The sequence below is a fragment of the Cyrtonyx montezumae genome, unplaced genomic scaffold (genome assembly GCF_038088225.1).
Source record: "Cyrtonyx montezumae isolate F1298 unplaced genomic scaffold, pur_monq_1.0 scaffold_6, whole genome shotgun sequence".
Lineage (NCBI taxonomy): Eukaryota > Metazoa > Chordata > Aves > Galliformes > Odontophoridae > Cyrtonyx > Cyrtonyx montezumae.
In genome coordinates this window covers 10177282-10195719 of record NW_027072067.1, presented here as the reverse complement: position 1 = coordinate 10195719, position 18438 = coordinate 10177282, and the positions used below count along the sequence as shown (strand labels likewise).

At 46.4% G+C, this 18438-nt stretch overlaps 1 protein-coding gene across 1 annotated transcript in view; it reads left to right on the top strand.

Annotated features, from left to right (window-relative positions):
• Window positions 1-4790: 4790 nt before the first annotated feature.
• DNAH1 (dynein axonemal heavy chain 1) overlaps window positions 4791-18438 on the top strand; it is a 65330-nt gene continuing 51682 nt past the window's right edge. The window contains 9 exon segments of the mRNA XM_065749695.1: window positions 4791-4910; window positions 7844-8092; window positions 8677-8749; window positions 11037-11211; window positions 13032-13179; window positions 14729-14861; window positions 15317-15487; window positions 15999-16251; window positions 17479-17636. Coding sequence (XP_065605767.1) covers window positions 4791-4910; window positions 7844-8092; window positions 8677-8749; window positions 11037-11211; window positions 13032-13179; window positions 14729-14861; window positions 15317-15487; window positions 15999-16251; window positions 17479-17636 — 1480 coding nt within the window.

Here is an 18438-nt window from a genome sequence, read left to right as displayed (position 1 = left end):
TGGAAATGTCAGCTCACTAAGAGGACCTGGCAGGTACTGAAGTGGGGACTGGAGCGTCAGCAAAGGAGGCAGCAGAGGGAGAGGCAGGAATTAGCCGGATGGCGATACACATTTGGAAGCTGTACTTTTTCTGTCTTGATTGCCCAGTTTCTCCCAGTTATGTCTCTCTCAAGCAACAACACGACTACGGCTCCCATCAGATTTTGGAGCTCTGTTCCCTGCACTTTGCAAAAGAGTTGGCAACTCCTAAGGGTGACGCTTCCTTTGAGTGGAGGGAGCTCAACTTGAAGCTTCGCTTCCCTGCTGAGACCCCAGAAATGTCACTTCATGTAGGGCTGGCGTGAGTCACCTGCAGCACCACTGACCTGAGTGCCCCATAGCATGTGGCAGTGTTAGGGGGGCTGGCACCTGGGCCTGATAACAATGGCTGTTTATCATGGGAGGGTGCTATGGGACCCTCCATCACACCAAGAACAAGGTACTTCCAACAAAAGCTCAAGCTCAACTTCCATTGTTTTATCTTACCCATTTCATATTTTTATTCACATTCATATTTTTATTGTTATAATACTCACAGCTGCATATAACAATCAGGTAGCCAAGAGTAAAAATTTGTTTTGTTTGTTTTTGCTTTCCAACAATAGTTTTTAATGTTTTTTTTCTGTGTGTTAGAGACTGTTCTTTATGGGAGCATTATCTCCTAGGTGAAAAAGCACTCTAAGAATAGATGAACCAGCCAGATAAATGATCTCAATGCCCAGATATTGACAGTGCTGTGTTACTGATGGCAGGAAGTCAGGCTGGCACTTGGCGCAATAAATCAGCCAACAAAAAAATGTCAGGGAGATATGTTGTGAAGTTGCTCTAAATCCAAAAACATGGGGTTGTCCTCTTGTGTGGAAAGCCACCATTCTGACACACTGACATGCCTGAATCTCTGTCTCTGTTGATTTCTTCTAAGGCCTGGTGCAATGAAATATATCTATTTTGATATAGCTCATCTATTTTGTGCAGCCCATCAGTTCAAGCCCTGCTCTGTACAGCTTCTGCAGTGTTATTGTTCAGATGAGAATCTACTCCAGCACTTGGCACTTGCTTTTGAGTGGAAAATATCCAAGCAGGTTGGGGATTCCTTTATCAAGCGCCAGTTGGTTGAAAAAAATGCTTTGATGGGAATCCATTAGTTTGAGCAATGCTTGTCAGCAGAGGATGGTGTTTTCACTCAAAACTAGATGAAGTGGGCACTTACCAGTTGACAGAAGATAGAGCATTCAGCCTGACCAGTCTGCCTTAGCACACAGAGCTGAACCAGCACTCTCCACACCCTGCCGTGAGCACAGAATCACTCCCAGCAGAGAGTCAAGATTTCCTCTGTCTCTCTGAAATGCTTGCTGTTCCTCCTGAAGCTTCAGGGAAAAATTCCAGAACTTCAAGTCATTTCCTCAAATCTTATTTAAGAAAAAAAAAACATGCGTCCCCCGACCTCCTCGAACACACAAAGTTAGCTGGCTGAGGACCTCAGTCCCTGCACGTTGTCTGGGAAAGCCTGAGTTGTAAGACTGCTAGTATCTTTCAGAAATGGCTTGCAGTTCTTTTAGGATGGATTTTACTGGAGGCGGGTGATATATTTCCTAGAAGAGAGCAGTTCTATCTATAGCCTCCTGAGTGTTGTGTTTTGCATGCTTGAAGGGTGTTTGTATGTGAGTCTCTGAAATTTCTGAAGAGTGCCAGGAAATGTCACCTCTCAGGCTACATCCTCCCCAGTACAGACAGGGCATGTTGGCTTCCTTGTGAAGCAGAACCCACCTCTCTTACCTGGGATGACTTGTGTCCCAGCTGTTAACAGCCTCCTTTCCTCAGCAAGTGCTCCTGTAGCCCTATGAAGAAGATAGTAGGATTGTTTTAGAGATGCTTCTGGACAGTTCAGCTAATAAAAGCCTACTACAGGCTTTGCTGCCTGCCACTGCTGAGAGCTCGTTTTGTTTAACTTCTCCATCGCAACCACCCTCTTTCATTGCAGGTATGGCCCTGGCAGCCCTCACTGCCATCTTCCTGGCCAACCCCGTGTTTTTCATCCACCTTCTCTGAAAATTGCTTTGGGAAGCCTTCTGACTGGACTGGTGGTAGGATCTGAGTGTGCAACGAGGGGGAAAACTAACCAACACAAAGGTTGCTCTACCAGAGTCAGCATCTCATTCATTTCTTGAGATGGCAGGGAAAAGTAGAGTTTGAAAGCACAGAATGTGCAGCTGCCTGGCATGAACTGCTCCCCCACTCCCACCCTGCATGAACTCAAGGTAACTGCCTGCCTGGTGTGAAAAGAGATGCAACAAATATCAGGAGTATAAAGGTGAATCAGGCTTGATGTTGCTTTCCTAGAATCAAGCTTTCAGGAGAAAGGCATCAAGCAAGATGAAGCCAGACCTCCTCCTGTCTCTCCCTGCTTTGTCACTTCCTCGTGGCTTTTTCTGTCAAATGTAGCTCACATTGTCAACATGTGGTGCTTTACTCTAAATCAATGCTCTCTTGTGTGTGGGAACAAACGTAGGTGTGGAGACAGAGAAATCTAGGGCCTTATTCTCCAGCGGCTTCGTGTTTGGAGGATCATTTACACCTTCAGCAAAATGCGTGTGGGGTAGGTATGGAAACATTGCTAAATCTGAAGGTGCCTGCCACCCACTCTGGAGAGGTGCAAGTGATGAAACAACTAGTGCATCATCTCTGAGGTCCACACAAGTTGTGTGTTTCGATATTTTGTTATTCTTCCTGTAACTAGAGGGAGGCTGCTCCCTGTAATAGTGAACTTGCATGCAATACTCTGTCCTGGCATTTTCTGAGCTATTGGTTTAGAATAGATGCTTCAGAGCCAAAGGACTGAAAGGGGAGAGGAGGAAAGGTGGCTGCAAAAGCTCACTGACAATAGAAAGCAGAGGAGCCAGCCTCTTGTCGATAGAGCCTCACATAAAGAGCAAACCACTAGCACATGTCATAGTTTGCCTTTCTGGTACCAATCCACAAGCTAACCATCCCCTAAGTTAAACTGGTTTGATGGGGGAGACAAGAGCTGCCCCTCACTGTGGGTCAAGACTTTGCTAAGCCTCACTCATGCTCTCACCACCCCAGCAGTTGTCTTTGTTGGACTGGGAGAGCAGTGTTTTCCTTCACTCAGAACAGTTCTGCACTGGAACCAGACCATGCTGGTTCTGCAGAAGCTCAGGAACCTGTTTTTGGAGAACCAAATTCTTGGGAGCTCAGCATCAGCTGTAAGTACTGGAAGGTCTGTGGCCTAGAAAAAGCACGTGGTAGAAAAGGAGCAGGAAGAAGTGTTGGAAGGAAGATAGTATTAAACTTTTCATGCCAGCCTGGCTGAGGACAGCATCTAAGCTTGAACTGAGATGAGGGGACAGCACAGAGATGCTCAGCAGCAATGGAAGCAGCTGTGCTGAATGCCAGCCACCACCATCTTGGAAACAGGGCAGGGTGCTCCCTGCTGCAGCCCCGGGGAATGGATCTCTTGGGAATCACAGGGCCCTTTTGAAGGCAGGTCAGGAAATGAAACCCTCACTGCAGCACAGTGATGGAGAGCACGGTCAATCGCACACCTGTCTGGTTTCAGTTCTGCCCTGGCAGGTTTCTGAAGGGCCAGCCAATTGAAACAGCTCCGCTTTCATCTCCTGGCTCACTGAAGCATTTTGTGTCATACTTTGAAAGCTCGGCCAGAAAAGAAGCACAGTTAACCAGGTGGACAGCAAGGCTTGCTGCGAATGCACACCCGCTGCAGGGGGCACGAGGCTGTCCCAGAAGAGCACAACTGAGCTCCCCCTTTGAGTTCTCTGGGCCAAGAGTCACAGCCTGTGATGCCACCCCTGGAATCTCCGCGAAGAACCATAATCACGTTCTGCTTAATTGAGGGAAGCCTTGATTAAATAAAGCAACAAGGCCAGCGGTGTAATGGAGAACCTACTCCTGGGGGTTTCTTCAGCAAACTTCAGAATGACACCAGCCCAGCGCCAGGCAGGGCGAGGCGCTCATTGCCTGGGCTCTGCTGCCTCCTGGTGGCACGGCCCCCTGCCCCGCTGCCACCCAGCCCCGGGCCCCTGCTGACCCTTGCTTTGCTGGGTGTCTTCCAGCTGAACCCAGTGGCACCTGCCCCTCATCTGATCACGACATGTTCTCCAGGCGGTCTGACCCAGTAGGTGTGGTGGCCTAGGATGTCCATGGGTACATCAGCTCAACTGTAGGTAACCCCTGGGAGGCAGAGGCTGGTGGCTCTGTACTGGCACTACGTTGATGGCGTCCCTGAGGTAGCTACCATGCTCTTTGGATGACGCTGGCACCTTTGTAGTGGTGTTTTGGTGACAATGGTTCTTTGGTGATGGCGGGGGCTCAGAGCTAGGGCAGTGGCACCCTATGGCCGTGCTGGGTGCTGTATGGTAGTAGTGGGGGCAGCTCTGAGTTGGCTCGGTGGCAGCAGTGGTGGCAGAGGTGCCCTGTGGTGGCTCTATAGCGGAAGAGTTGTTCTGTGGTGCCCTTGTGGCAGAGGGATCTGTGGTGGCTCTATGGTGGCAGACACATTCTACGGCAACTCCGTAGGGCCCCGTAGTGGTTCTCTGCTGGCAGAGAAGCTTTACGGTTACCTTGCGCTGCCTCCCTGCTGGCAGAGGCGGTCTGCGCTTGCCCCGCGGGGGCACAGCGGTTCCTCCATGTTCCCGCGCCCACCCCACAGCTCCTCCCAGCCGCAGGCGGCCGTTGCGCGGACCCGGCCGGCCGCGAGGGAACCCCGCCCCGGGATGGTAGCGCCCGGCCCTCCCCTAACGACGGGGCCGCCGGTGATCAGCAGCGGTTGCCAGCGACGCTCCGAGGGTCGGGGAACCGAAACCGGGGTCGGTTCCGCTGGGCCCGGCGGTTCGGTGAGCGGGAAGGCGGAGGGGCGGGTTTCAGTGGGCAGCCTCGCCTAGCGGTTAAATTAGTTCTTAAGCACTTTTTTCCTGTCTCAGTTTTTAGTGCATTTTGAACGTTGTGTGGAAGGAAAGAAGCTTTCTGAGGCCGTTTTCCAGGCTTCCTCTGGCTAAAGCTGGAAGGGCTGAGGCTGTGGGTGTTGGTTTAAAGCTTGCCTCGTCTGCAGCTCAAGCCCTGACTGCCCTGAGGGCCGTGCTCCAAGCAAAGGTGGCACGCAGCTGGAGTGTGACACAAACAAGGCTCTGTACCATTTCACAGCTTTACTTCAGCATCTCTCGTGCAGCAAAGAAAATCCCGAGCACTGTCTGTTTCCCGCTGGCTGAGAATGCTCTAGAAGATGTGTCTGAAACCTCAGGCTGCCAGCAGCCTCTGTAACACACATCAGGCACTCTGCCCAGGCATCCAGGGCCACCCTAGGGCGAGGATTTGGGAGGAGATCCTCCCTTCCTCCTCAGGGAGCTGGAGGCCAGGGAAGGGCAGGTTGCTCCACAATGGGCTGCTGAACACAGTATCTAGGCTCAGTAAAAGAGTGGATCTCACTTTTTAAACCAACTTGGGGTCTGTTCCTAGATCTGGTTGGGAATACCAGGCTCCCCACTGTGTTCTGGGGATTGGGTGGTCAGAAAGTAGGATTCCCTTTGTATTTAGCAGTTCTCCCTCTCTCTACAACCTGTGTCATATACAGTCAAGCTGTTATGATATGCATGTTTGGTAGCATGTGACATGTTGGAGGCTTGCTTTTGTTGTTTATTTTGGGTGTGATATGTCAGTTTTGTGGTGGTAGCTCTAAACACCCAACCCTCCCTCTGTGCAGCTGCAGGAATGTGGTGGATGCTTTTGAGCTGGACACCAGGGAGGGTTTTGTTTTATTGTTGAGAGAAGTGCTCAGGAAGGACTGTGTGGAGGTGTGAACATGCAGAGATCTGGGAAGAGATTGCCAGTCCTGCTAAAAGGCAAATGGACTCAGTGTTCTGATCCACCTTTCCTCCTGGTGATAGCTTTTGAATTCGATGGGCTGTGGATTCAGGCCCTAAAAGGTAAAAGTATAGCAAGTTGCACTGCTGCCTCCCCTCACCCAGGAGGGACGCTCAGGTGGCACAGCAGGTCTTGTTCCACATTGCTGCTGGTTGGTGTACCTGAGCAACTGTCCTGACAAAGCCCAGCAGTGATTCATCAGGAATTCTTGAATCTTGTTCGATACCGATCAATCCTGCTGGGTTGCTAAAATAGATATGGCCAGAGCATAAAATAACTAATAAAACCAAAATCCTCCATGGAAAATTCATTCTTCAGGGTCTGAGTTTGCAGCTCTTGTGCCAAAGAGAAGCTAGGAGGAGAAAGATTTGAGATTTTCTAGCTTGAATGAGGGGAGAGGGTATTATTGATCTTGTCTCCCAAGCCTCTGCAATCTATTTGTTTGCTCTGTGTCACTTAAAGGATTCGCATCATGGTAACCTTGATTTATTATCCGATTTCTTTTTTGACTCAACCTCTCAAAATTGTGCACTGGCTTGAACCTACAGTAATAAACCTGCTCAGTTATTCCCTCTTATCTCAGGCATGCATGTAATGCTTTCTCTGCCGTGTGTACCTGATTCATTCGTGCAGACAGACAGCAAGGTGAAATTCAGAAAAAATTCCCTTCTGATCCTGAGTGTGGGATGGGCACAGTTTTCCGCTCTGTTCATTGTCATCTTCGAGTGAGAACAAGACTCCAGACAGGCACCACACTGGCTGTGGCCGACAAGACCAGGCAGCATTTTCCTAAGGATTAGCTGCAGCACGCTGGAGGACTCCATTTAGCAGTCTGTTGCAGGGACTTGGCCTCCAGGAATGAGTGAGGCAGATGTATGAGTCTTAGGAAGGGTTCAGGGCACAAACATCCACAGGTAGGGCTGAATGAGGAGTTGGGGTCTAGCCCTGAGCTGGAATTAATGAATAAGCCATATCAGACTCAGGGAATCCTTGAGAGACACCACAGAGGGCTTTGACTCATAATTTATAGGAATAAGCTTGACAGGTTTGTGCACATCGTTCTGTCAGCATGTGTGTGTGCAGGCTGGAGGGGCTTGTGTCACTTCAGCTCCACTAATTAGTGACAGTAGTCACCTCTGTGTTTAGACAAGCCTAAAATCAAGGGTTGCATTATCATCCTGCCAAAAGTCTGGGAGCTGCTCTTAATTAGCATCTATCTGTGCATGGAGGTTTTTGTAAAATACAGCCGTATGTCTGTGATACTTGCCTGGACTTGCATCTCTCAAAGTGGAAGAATGGGAATTATTTGTGAGCTGAGATCACCAGCAAAAATATCCCCCACAGGAAGAGAGAGAGAGAGGAGCTTCTGGCTGTATTTTAATATTCGTCAGGCAATGCTTAAACATCCCTCCTGAATTATTTAAATGAAAGAGCCAGGCCTCACATCTGGGAGTTGCAGTGTTGGTATCCAGGCTGTGGCCTACTCCCACTGGAGTCAAGTGTGACAAGGTTTTTAAGAGATTTTGGTACAGCAGAAGTAGCACTTCTGTTTAGTCCCAGTTTACTCAGATCCTCCTGGCAGCCTTTTGAATGCTGCCATGGATCCAGGAAGCCCCTGCTGCTTCAGGAAAGCGGCTTTTCATGTGTATACTGCTGGTTTTCCCCTCCAGAACCCATTTGGCATAATAAAACAGTCTTTCCCCACAGTTGCTGAGCCATCCAGTCAGCTGTGTGAGACCAATGGCCCCCAGATCATGAAGGCAGTGCTTGGTACCCAAGCAGGGAGTCAAACCAACCTTGTTACCCACTCATCTTAGCAAGTCTTACAATATCCAGCACGGTGGGAGGGTGTGGAGGAATGCCAAGGATGGAGTGTTTAACTGACTCAATGTCTTTTCACTCTGGAAAGCCCAGGATTGCATTGCAGCACCATTGTACCAAGAAGATGGATAAAGCAAATAAGGATTTGATGGATTCTCTGGGCAGGAGCCCCAACCCTCCCAGTACCAGCTGTAAGGCTTCATGCCAGAGCCACAGACCAGGAAGGCATTTGTTGCTTCCTGATAGCTGTAACCAGGGGGAAAAAACATACTCCACCATTAGACAAAAGGCTGACTATTCTAGTGTTCCCACTCCAGAAGCCTCCAGTATCTCAGAGGTAAGTGCAAAGAGCAATTCTTTTTTCTACTGTGGACTTTCTTAAATGAAATAAGAACAGGGTGCACCTGGTGTGGAGAAATGCAATTTTCATCCCAGCTCCCAGCCTTTCAATTCTGTCAGAGGCCTTTGTGCAAATCCTTGACTCTTACAAAGTGAAGCCTTGAGGTTCTTCCTGATCATAGATGTTCTGCTTTCCTCAGTGGTCAGTGCTGTATCTGTGTCTTCATGATGTAGCTGTGTTTATAATGCCAGTGGAGCAGGGCAAGGCAGAACAGTTGCGACTGCAGAAAATATTTGGAAGTAAAACTGTGATGATTGCCTACTTCATCAGCCCTCAGTCCATAGTTTAAGTTGACTTCAGGCTGCACTCTGCTGACAAATTCCCTTCTTCTCTGTGCATTGGGCTGCATTTTCCAGGAATGTGTGCCTCTCTGAGCCTTTAGTGGTTATTACTGATAGTCACATTTATCCTTAAAGCTCTGGTAAAGTGAGTTCCATTGTTTCACCCTCTGTCTTGACACCAAAACCCACCCTCCCACTGTGCTGTAACTGTGCTCTCACATTTCTCTCACTGCGTTTCAGGATGCTCGTGCTGCCCCCCGTATATACCATTCTTTGCTAAATCAGGCGGACCTCGAACTGCACACCCCTAAAGGTAAATATACTGAGAGGAGAGGTGATATGATATGAGCCATAACCCCTAATGGATGTTTATACTGAGTGTGCACAGAACTAGGCTGAGACTATATAGCTTAGTGCACTACTTTCCTTCCCCTGTCAGTGCCAGAAAAGGTGCTGAGGTGCCTAAGTATCCCTTGAAAAATGAATTTCATTTAGAGGTAGAGCAAAGTGGTCTGTGTAGTAAAGCCATGCTCCCTCTTCTCCTGAATATATTCACTGCCAAGGTTCAGGTGGACTGCATTGTTGTCTATGGGAGTTCGCTGTGTGGTATTTGGCAGTTTCAAATGTCAGGAGAGCATTGAATTTATGTTCTTTATCACTGAGTGATAATTGAGCCAGCAATGCCCTTTCCCTTGCTACGCAGAGCAGTGAAATTGGACCCACCCTTTAAAGCTGTGTTCAGGAGCTGGGTACTCATAGCCAAAGTCATGATTCTCTCTCACTTATTCATTCTGCACCCAACTGTGTCTCAGAGTGCCTTGATCTCTCTTAGATGTAGAGGGTCTTTGTGCATACTGAGCTGCTGATACCACCTGCTTACAAGAGCTTGTATCATGGATGCACAAATACAGGCATAGAGCATAGCTGAAAGATCTGGCTGACCTCTGCCTGCCCCTAGAACGCTCCTGAGGGATGGATCATAGGCTGACAGTGGGGGAGAAAGTGTGCATGAGAGGGGAGTTTAGTGTTAGAGAAAGATGGTAAATATATATATACTACCTTCCTATGCTTGGGAGTGACATTTATTTTCATGAGTGGGGACAAATGATTGCATCCTCAAGTGAGTCTTAACAAGACAGACTGATTCCTAACAAGTGGAGACAGATCTCTGTTTATGATCTGCTGCTTCTTCAAGGGGGAGGAAGCTATAAAGCTGGAAATGTAATGCAAATGAAACACTAAGTATTGACATAAATAGTTGATAATGCACAAAGTGCTATAATGGATGGTGCCATGGATTTTGCAACAATGGAGTGACAAAATTGGAACAGCTGTGGTCCCTGGAAACAGATATAAATCAGGGCCATTCTGTAAGGACCCCAAGCGAGAGATGTATGTGAAATTAAAGGAGTTGTAATAAACATCTTAGAGATTCCTCAAAATTATCATAAGCTTCAGTACTGGTATAGACAGTGCAAATGTTTAGGATCCTATTTAGGTGTACTTCCTAAGTGAATGGAATAGAGAAGGGAGTTGGTTCAGTGGCTGTCTCCTCTAGTCCATAAGCAGTCAATGGACAGCTTACAAGGGCATAAGAAAGGCACAGTGACTGCAGTAAAAGACCCTCTCTGTACCTGATCATCCTGAAATATGTCTGGCTTCAGCGCTGTTGGCTGCTGTGCACAATTGCTTTGAATTCAATGAGGCTCACCCAGACACAGGCAGAAACATACATAGGAAGGTGAAAGCCTGGGACCATAGCTTGACATCCACAATATAGGCTTATGAGCCAGAACCTGAAGCTGCTCCATGATCAAGTGTTCACAAGCATTAATGAAAAATCATCAGATGGAAAGCTCTCATTCCACCAAAATCTATTTTTGGTTCAATGCTTAGCTCTGTCTAGGGAATGGTGTTTTTTAAAGCTTGCATGCAATTATTTAATTTAGGTTAAGCTTCAAATTCCCACTTTGCTGCTGTTCTATTATTTGCAGCTTGTCTAGCAATACAAACAATTTAGTTTATTTATGGAGTAAATGACATGGTTTAGTTTTAGCCAATTCTTGGAAATATGTACTTCTCGCTTTGTGCACATTTCCACTGAAAACATTTGGCCAAACTGTGAGATTGATAGCTGTTTGACTCAGTTTTGATCTCAAACCACCACTGATGCGTGTGGGAGGTTCATTTGAGCAAAAACTGAGGAGAGGTTTGTGCTGAGTAAGGTGTGAGTAGGGACTTTAGCAGGTGAGGATGACCTGAACAGCTTCGTCTCCCCTGCACTATTTACAAGCCTTTTATCTCCATCTCTCCTGAATTCTTCTAGGTTGCCACTGAATCACAGCAACCTGGGGAAGCAGGGGAATCCCACCCCTTTCTGAGGCTGGGGAAGCAATGCATTAGAGGCAGAAACTTGCCTGTAATCATACTGACAGTGTGTGTCAAAGCTGGGAATGGAAGTGAGTTCCTCCCAGTCAAGTCAGTGCCCCACATACTAATAACGTTCAGTACAGTCACTGTCAATGGAAACTTCTTCTGTGCCACGTGTTTGGATGTGGGGTGATGCCTGGTGCTTTCAGACATTTGTTTCTGTCTCTCAGTCACAACTTTCAAGATGCCTGAGAACATTGTGAGTCTTCTGGATGCACAAGCGATGGGACCAACCACTGAGCACCTCAGCAAGTCGCATTTCCCCGAACAGTCATTTAAACCCAAAGTGCAGATTGCCTTCCAAACACCTCCAGGGCAGTGCCCTCGGAGCATCGAAATAGAGAGGTGAGTGTAGTGGAAATGCTAAGTCACAGATTGAAACAGTGATGGAGCACCTGGTGGGAAGGCAGGGCCAACCCCAGGGAGCTCAGGTGTATGCAGTGCACCTGAGTGGCCAGAAGGGGTGGAGACAGGGTCCACCCCTTCCCAGAACTCATTTAAGGGTTGGCAATGAAAGCAATGGTATCTTATGGGAGGTTCCTGTGTACCTGAGGCCTTCTGAGGGTAAGTAGTTTTTTTCCTTTATTTCTATGCTTATGGCTGTTGCATTGGAGCAAATACTTGCTGCAGCCTAGGTCCTTGCTGCTCTGCTGTCGTTGCTGTATATTCCACCATGTTACAGTGAGTAACAAGAATGTAGCTGAAGACTTTGTTATGGAATGGATGCAGCAGATTAAGGTGTTGATTTCTGCTTCTAAGACATGAACTATTTAAAATCCTTAGTATCTTGGAAAGCGGTGGAATCCAAAACAATGTATGCGCATGCAAGGGGGTACACAAGACAATCCTCTGTGGTGCACTAGGAAAGTATAAATAAAAAGTAAATGTTAAAATAGTGTTTACTTAACCTTTTTCTCATCCCTTTTTAAATCCTGTTTTTTTTCCCGTTTTGTTTTGGGTTTTTTTGCATACACTGTGTGTCGTACATAATGTAGGTTTCTCTGGAAGTAATACCTCCTACTTATTTCTGTGGAAATGACAGTGGATACCAGGAGCACCCTAACACTGTTTGATAGAGCAAATTCTCAGCTACAAAGCAATTATTTCAACATGACGACCACTATTAGATATGCATTTTTGCCAGCAATGAACAAGAGTCTGCATGCTGTGCTTGTAAAAATCTCCATGGCTATCTGGAATGTGGCTTGTATTTCACACTGCTGTCACTGCTGCTGAAATGCACCATTCTCTGACTTGCTGTGCTGACATCCTCTGTTTGGCCCTCCATAAATGTTCAGCAAGTGTCAGTAGGTGCTATTTCCTTTATATAGAGGAATTCAGTGACACACCTTTGCTTCATTTGCACTTCCATGTCAGCTGCTGTTCTGTCAGACTGCCCCCATGCTGGCAACAACATGGACTGGAATTTTGGTGAGAAGGTTCAACCTCTCCTGTCGTCCCACTGACGTCCCCCTCTGACATTGAGGGGCCAATGTAGTAACATGAGGCATTACTTCAGTGCAGCCTTCATAGTACGGTTACACAGCATCACATCTGTGGGATGGCTGTTCAAAGCTTTTTACTGGTGAGTGCACAATCTAAAAGTTTGGACGCCACTGCTCTGTAGGATTTGTATCACTTCTGAGCTCTCAAACAACGCTTGTTAATGTGGAATTAGACTCATAAAATCATCTTTTCAGCAGAGAAACTGTACAAGAAGTTCCTGTTTCTTCCTTCACCCAGTGCTTCTTGCAGGTTTCCTGCTGTACATCCCTTTTCTGCCTGCTGAGCTAACTGTACTGTGGATGCGGGAGATGTTGAAGTCAGTCTCTGAAGTGGTTCTCATTTAACAAAAAGTAAAAGAAAAAAGACAAAGAAACAAAACTCGCAACTTAAGTCTATTTGGAGAAGAAAGCAAGCTGTTAGAAAAATATTTTAGACCAACCCCAATAAGATCCACAGAGTAGAAAGAACATGGGTCCACTGTGTCCCTGAGAGTGTGTGATGTAGCTGTTCTGTCACTCCGGGACTGATCAAGACACAATGATGATCTCTTTTGCCTTCTGAGAGCCCTGCAACATCCTGGAGTGAGGGTGTGCAGTTACAGGCATGGAAGTTCTTTTAAGTACGTTAAGTGGTTATTTCCCCTATTCCATTTTCAACAGGAGAAGACGGCTTTATCTCTCCTTGGATATTGCTCAACTTCTGGCCAGTGAGGGGATAGACTCCAATCAGCTGATACCAAGGCACTACGATCCTAACAGTACACCAGCTATTGAGGGGGAGAAATGTCCTACCCACCTCCCACTAAAGGTAGGAGAGCACATTTGGCACTTGTGATCTCATTGCTTATGCCACAGGATGTTTCTGAGGATCACAGGACGCTGAACTGTCACTGATTCAACGATAACAATAGTACAGTGCTTTTGAGCAGGTGCATCCAACCTGCAGGCTGCATGTAGCCCAGCACAGCTTGCACTGTGGCCACCCCCTGCCCTGCAAATAAGAAGCAACAGAAGTGTTGTTACTTTATACGCATATACTATATTATGTATTTTATGAGGGCTACTCCAAAAGTAATGCCTCCTGTTTTATTCTGTTGGCCCGTGATGTCAGAAGCAGCAGGTGTTGGTGGGATGACAGTAGAAATTTAACCTTCCCACCAATATTCTGTTACATTTTGTTGCTGTATGGCAGGTAGCAGCAGAGGGGCAGTCTGACAGAATGGCAGCTGACATGGAAGTGTGTATGAAGTAAAGGTGTGCCAGTGAATTCCTCCCTGTGGAGAAAATGGCACTCATTGACATTCACTGACACTTGCTGAACGTTTAGGGAGACCAAACAATGGATGTCAGCACAGTGAGGCGGTAGTTTGTGCATTTCAGCAGCAGTGAGAGCAACAGTGGCTCATCTCTGCTGGTACAGGTTTTTACAAGTGCAGCATGCTGGCTCTTGTTCATTGCTGACAAAAGTGCATAGCTAACTGTGGTCACTGTGTTGAAAGATATTGCTTTGTAGCTAAGAATTTGCTTTCTCAAATAGTGTTAGGGTACTCTTGGTATCTGCTGTCATTTCTTTGGAAATAAATATGAGGCATTACATAATGTGCATGCAGCACAGAACAACTCCTCTTCACTCAGTATGGCCAGAAGGTTGGACACTCATGCTTCAGAGCATTGGGCCCTGAAGGATATCAACAAGATGTTGAGCATCTTTTGCAGGGTGCCTGCAACTTCCATTAGAACTAGTAGTCCTTGAGGATGTTCCATGCTACCTTCCACGCTGTCCAGAGAAAAGGTACTGGCACATGTTTCTGCTGACTACTGCACTCAGTTTTTGTGTGGAACTAATCCACGTGCTGGTCTCTCCCTTGGAGAGGACTAGAGGTGCAGATGTTGCTGTTTGAAAGAAGGCTGTTGATTAAATATCAGCACAGTTTTTGCATCTTAACTGCTTTCACTTTTAGTAGCCTTTTTAGGAACTGCAAACTTGTCTACAGCTTCTTCATGAGAGGAGCAGGCACTGATCTCTGCTCTCAGCAGGATGAAGCTGCGTTTCAGGGAAAGCGTAGATTAGATATTATGAGAAGATTCTTTGCTGACATCGTGATAGGGCACTCAGAGCAGGCTGCCCAGGACAGAGTAGTCATGGCCTCAACTTGACTGAGTTCAAGAAGCAGTTGTACAATGTTCTCATACATAAGGTTTGAATTTTGGGTGGTCCTCTGTGGAGCCAGGAGTTGGACTTGATGGTCCTTGTGGGTCCCTTCCAGCTTGAGATGTTCTGTTCTGCATGCTAATTTTTTTCATTAATTTTTCTACCACAAAGCTAGGCTTTACTTCACTTGTGTTGTGCTTTTTAGATCTTTGACAATGAAGACTATGACTGTCGAACTCCAGAAGAGTGGATCTCTCTAGGACTGGAGCCAGGATCTCATGACAGAAAGCCAGTGCCTGGGAGAGCACTTCTACCTACAGATGATGTACTGGGACATGGTAAAGGCTGAATGAGTTACTGCTCAAGTGATGCAGCGCTAACTATTATGGGCCTATTCAGCAGAAAAGCAATAGCATGCTCTGATCAGATTCAAGCAGTTAGAGGATGAGACCAAGGGTCTTGATGACTGTCTGTTCTGCCCTAGACTGATTGTTTCCATGTTTTACATGGCTGACTTCTGCTTGCTGTGTGCCTGTATACAGCTGCCGTGGGGAACGCTATACTTGATCACTCCTCAGAGGGGGGAAATTGTGGTGAAACTTGAGTTTATTTATTTGTCATGGCAGTAATGATCCGAGATTGACAGAGATTCAGACTAGTAAATTGATTTCACCATAGCCTTACCACTGATCAGGAAAGTCTATTTGCTGTAGCCCTCAGGAAAAGGGCTAAAAAATCCTTTTAGGGTAGTAAGAAAAAATAACCCTGTTTTAATCCTTGATTCTCCTCTCAGAGGACCCCAAAAGCCAGAAGTTAATCTACAAGTGGATTGATGTTGGTGTTCTGGATTATGACAAAGAGACGAAACTCTATTTGGTCCATAAGTTAGATAAAAATGGGCTGGTGTGTGATGAAGAAGGGAGACCCATCCTCAGTGAAGGAATAATTCCAGAAGGTATTGCAAGTAAGACTTTTGGGGAACAGGCATATGTACTGAAAGTCCATTACTCATGCTAGTCCTAGGCAGAGATGGGTGTGATGTCAAGAAATAATTGAATCCTCTCAAAATTATTCTTGACACACATCTGTTAAACCTGTCGTGAAAAACCTCCAGGGGCAAGACCTTCATGCCTCATTTTCACAACTTATTTGAGGGCTTCCCTGTGGAAGCTCTGCCTTTTTCTGTCTCCCATCTTCTCTGCCTTCATGACAAGTTAAATGTTGGTCCTTCTGAGCCAATGCCATTTTGAGGGGGGTTGTGGACAGATTAAGATCGAATGTTCACCTTTTGCAGAGCTTGGAGATGCTGCTAATTTCATGCTCCTTGCTTTCTGCTGTCCTCAGACTTAGTCCTTCACTTTGATCTCCATTAAGTTGACCCAATTCCATCATCCATGGGATAGGTGCTGTCAGCATTGCAAGCCATTTGTTTTGTGCTCCCTGTAGAGTTTTGTAAACTTTATTTTCATTTTTAGGAAGAGCCCCGTTGCTGTCTTGTCAGTACTGGGTGCCACGAATTTACCTGCTGTTTCTGGCTGAAGATCCTCGGGTGTTTGCACAGCGAGTAGTTTCTGCCAGCACCTTGCGTAAAAAGACGGAGGCGCAGCTACTCTATAACCTGTATGTAGACTCCATGCCCACAGATGGATTAAATAGCATCAGTGATACAGACCTGGAGAAAATAAAGCTGTGGGCTCTGCATACACCCAAACTGAAGAAGACTGACAGGTAAAATATCAAGTACCTGTCTTGGGTCTCAGCCTTTAGCCAATTAACATTGTAGGACTTAGTAGATTTATGGAATGGGTGACAGTTGAGGCAGATCTTGAGCATCTAACTCAGCCCATGGATCTCACTTGATTTCCAGTATGTGTAAACACTCTCTTACCCAGATTGTCATCAGAAATAAGGAGGACGAGAGCCCCAGTGATACCTGTGCAGGATGGGTGATCTTGTTAGTGTTCCCAGGTGAGGGAGATACACTTTGCATGCAGATCCACTGAGCCATGCTTACACCTGCAGTTAAGTGACCTTCAGCAGCAGAAAGTAGGACAGAAACACCCTGGTTGAACTTGCTGCTCCCTGAGCTTCCAATGGCACAGATCAGTCATTTCTGAATTGATCTACAGACCACCATCTGTCTCCAGAGGATTGGCTGTTTTATGCTGGTGACACTTCTACCTGTTAACTGCTCTAATAAACAAATCAAAAGATCTGCACAGAGTGAAGCAAATAGAACAGAAGATCTCCACCTGAATATAATCAAGTGTCTCTTTGAGATGCAGTTCATATCAGGGAGGCGTTTTAAGAGTCCCTGGGTTGATGAATCATGAGCCATTAGTGGCGGTGCTGAGAATCAGCCATGACTTATTGCCCTGCTCAGAGACAGGAAGGTGTAAGGGGCTTTATGCTCTGCAAACCTAAATAGAAGAGCAGGTGAATAATTAGTCTCTGTTTGTGTGCTGAAATGTAGGCAGAAAAAAAAAAAGGATTATGCCTGCCTGAGGTGAAAGATGATGATTTCCTAGGTCAAGCAGAGCAAGGCTTCAGCACTTAAACACATTCTAGCTGGGGAAACCAGAAGAAACATCTCTAGAGGTGCTCAGTGGGAGACAGCTAGGAGGGTGCTCCAAATAGCCTAACTTTTCCAGAATTACAAGTAAGCTTCTTCAGTTCTTAGTTATTTACACTCCCCTCTCTAACGATGCTCTATCTGCATGCCCTCAGTAGAGACTTCGCTTTGATCTGAAAAGGCACTTAAGAAGGCTGCAGTCCTAGTCTCAGGTCCTCACTTAAATGTCTGATTGAAAGCTTTACTGGCTGCTCCAGTCCTAGCGAGCTTATAGGTTAGCAAATGTGGGAGGGGGGGAGTGAAGGGTAGATTTTGCAGTAGAGTTGTGGACAGGCTTCAGTTCAGACACTGTGGGTTATCATTGTTTCTGTGTCTTGTAACAGAGTATTAGGCCGCATGAGCTGTTTGGAGAAAGAAGTGAAATTGGACTATGAGCGTGCTATGAACAGGATGATCTTTGGCAAAGTCATCACTTCCAAACCTCGCATATTTTCTTTTGTCCCCCCGCCAGACAAAGAGGAGGAGAAAGTACCAGAGAAAGGTATAGGAAACAGTGGAGCAGTTTGAACTTGGCATGCTTGTAGAATCTCTGTCTGTGATAGGATTTATACTTAAGTTGCAGAAACTCTCAGGTTCATGCTGATGATTAGTACTTGTGAGAGACAGCAGGAGGAGATATACTCAGAAGTCTGGTAATGTCTGTGCTTTTTTTTTAGAGTGTATTTGTATATTTTTGTTACCTCTGTGTAAAACACATTGTTATCCATTATCTAAGCTGCAGTAACTCTGCACCATCCGTGGCACCAAATGCACGGTAGTGTAATTGTTTGTCTTTCACTCTGCAATAAGCTGGGATTGACTTCCTTCTCTGCTGTGCTCAGCTGTGGCATACTTCAGGCATGAAAGAACTCAGACTCTTTTAGGCTCTTACATTGGCATGATGTGACTGCAGTAAGAGGGGATATCTTATGCACTAAAATCTTCCAGTTTTTTGGAAGATCTTGATGTGGCTCACAAGTAGCCTCTCACAGATGACTCAGCTGTGTCTTGAAACTTCAGTGAGAAGATTTTGCCAGTTCTATGTTCTTTATTGAGGATATGTCATGAGCCAAAGTCTTGGGAACATCAGAGGCCAGGAGTTCCTCTCAGCCCCTTATGGAAGTGTTCAGAAGGTCACTGCTGCAGAACAGCCACTCTTTCATCCAGCCACCTACTGAGACCGAATACATGATAAGCTCACTTGGGGAGAGTCCTTTTCACAAACTGTCTCCTAAAACAGAGCTGTACTCTTACTCCATAACAGCGACTTAGATGCCCTTGCAGGCAGTAATGTGTTCTTTTGT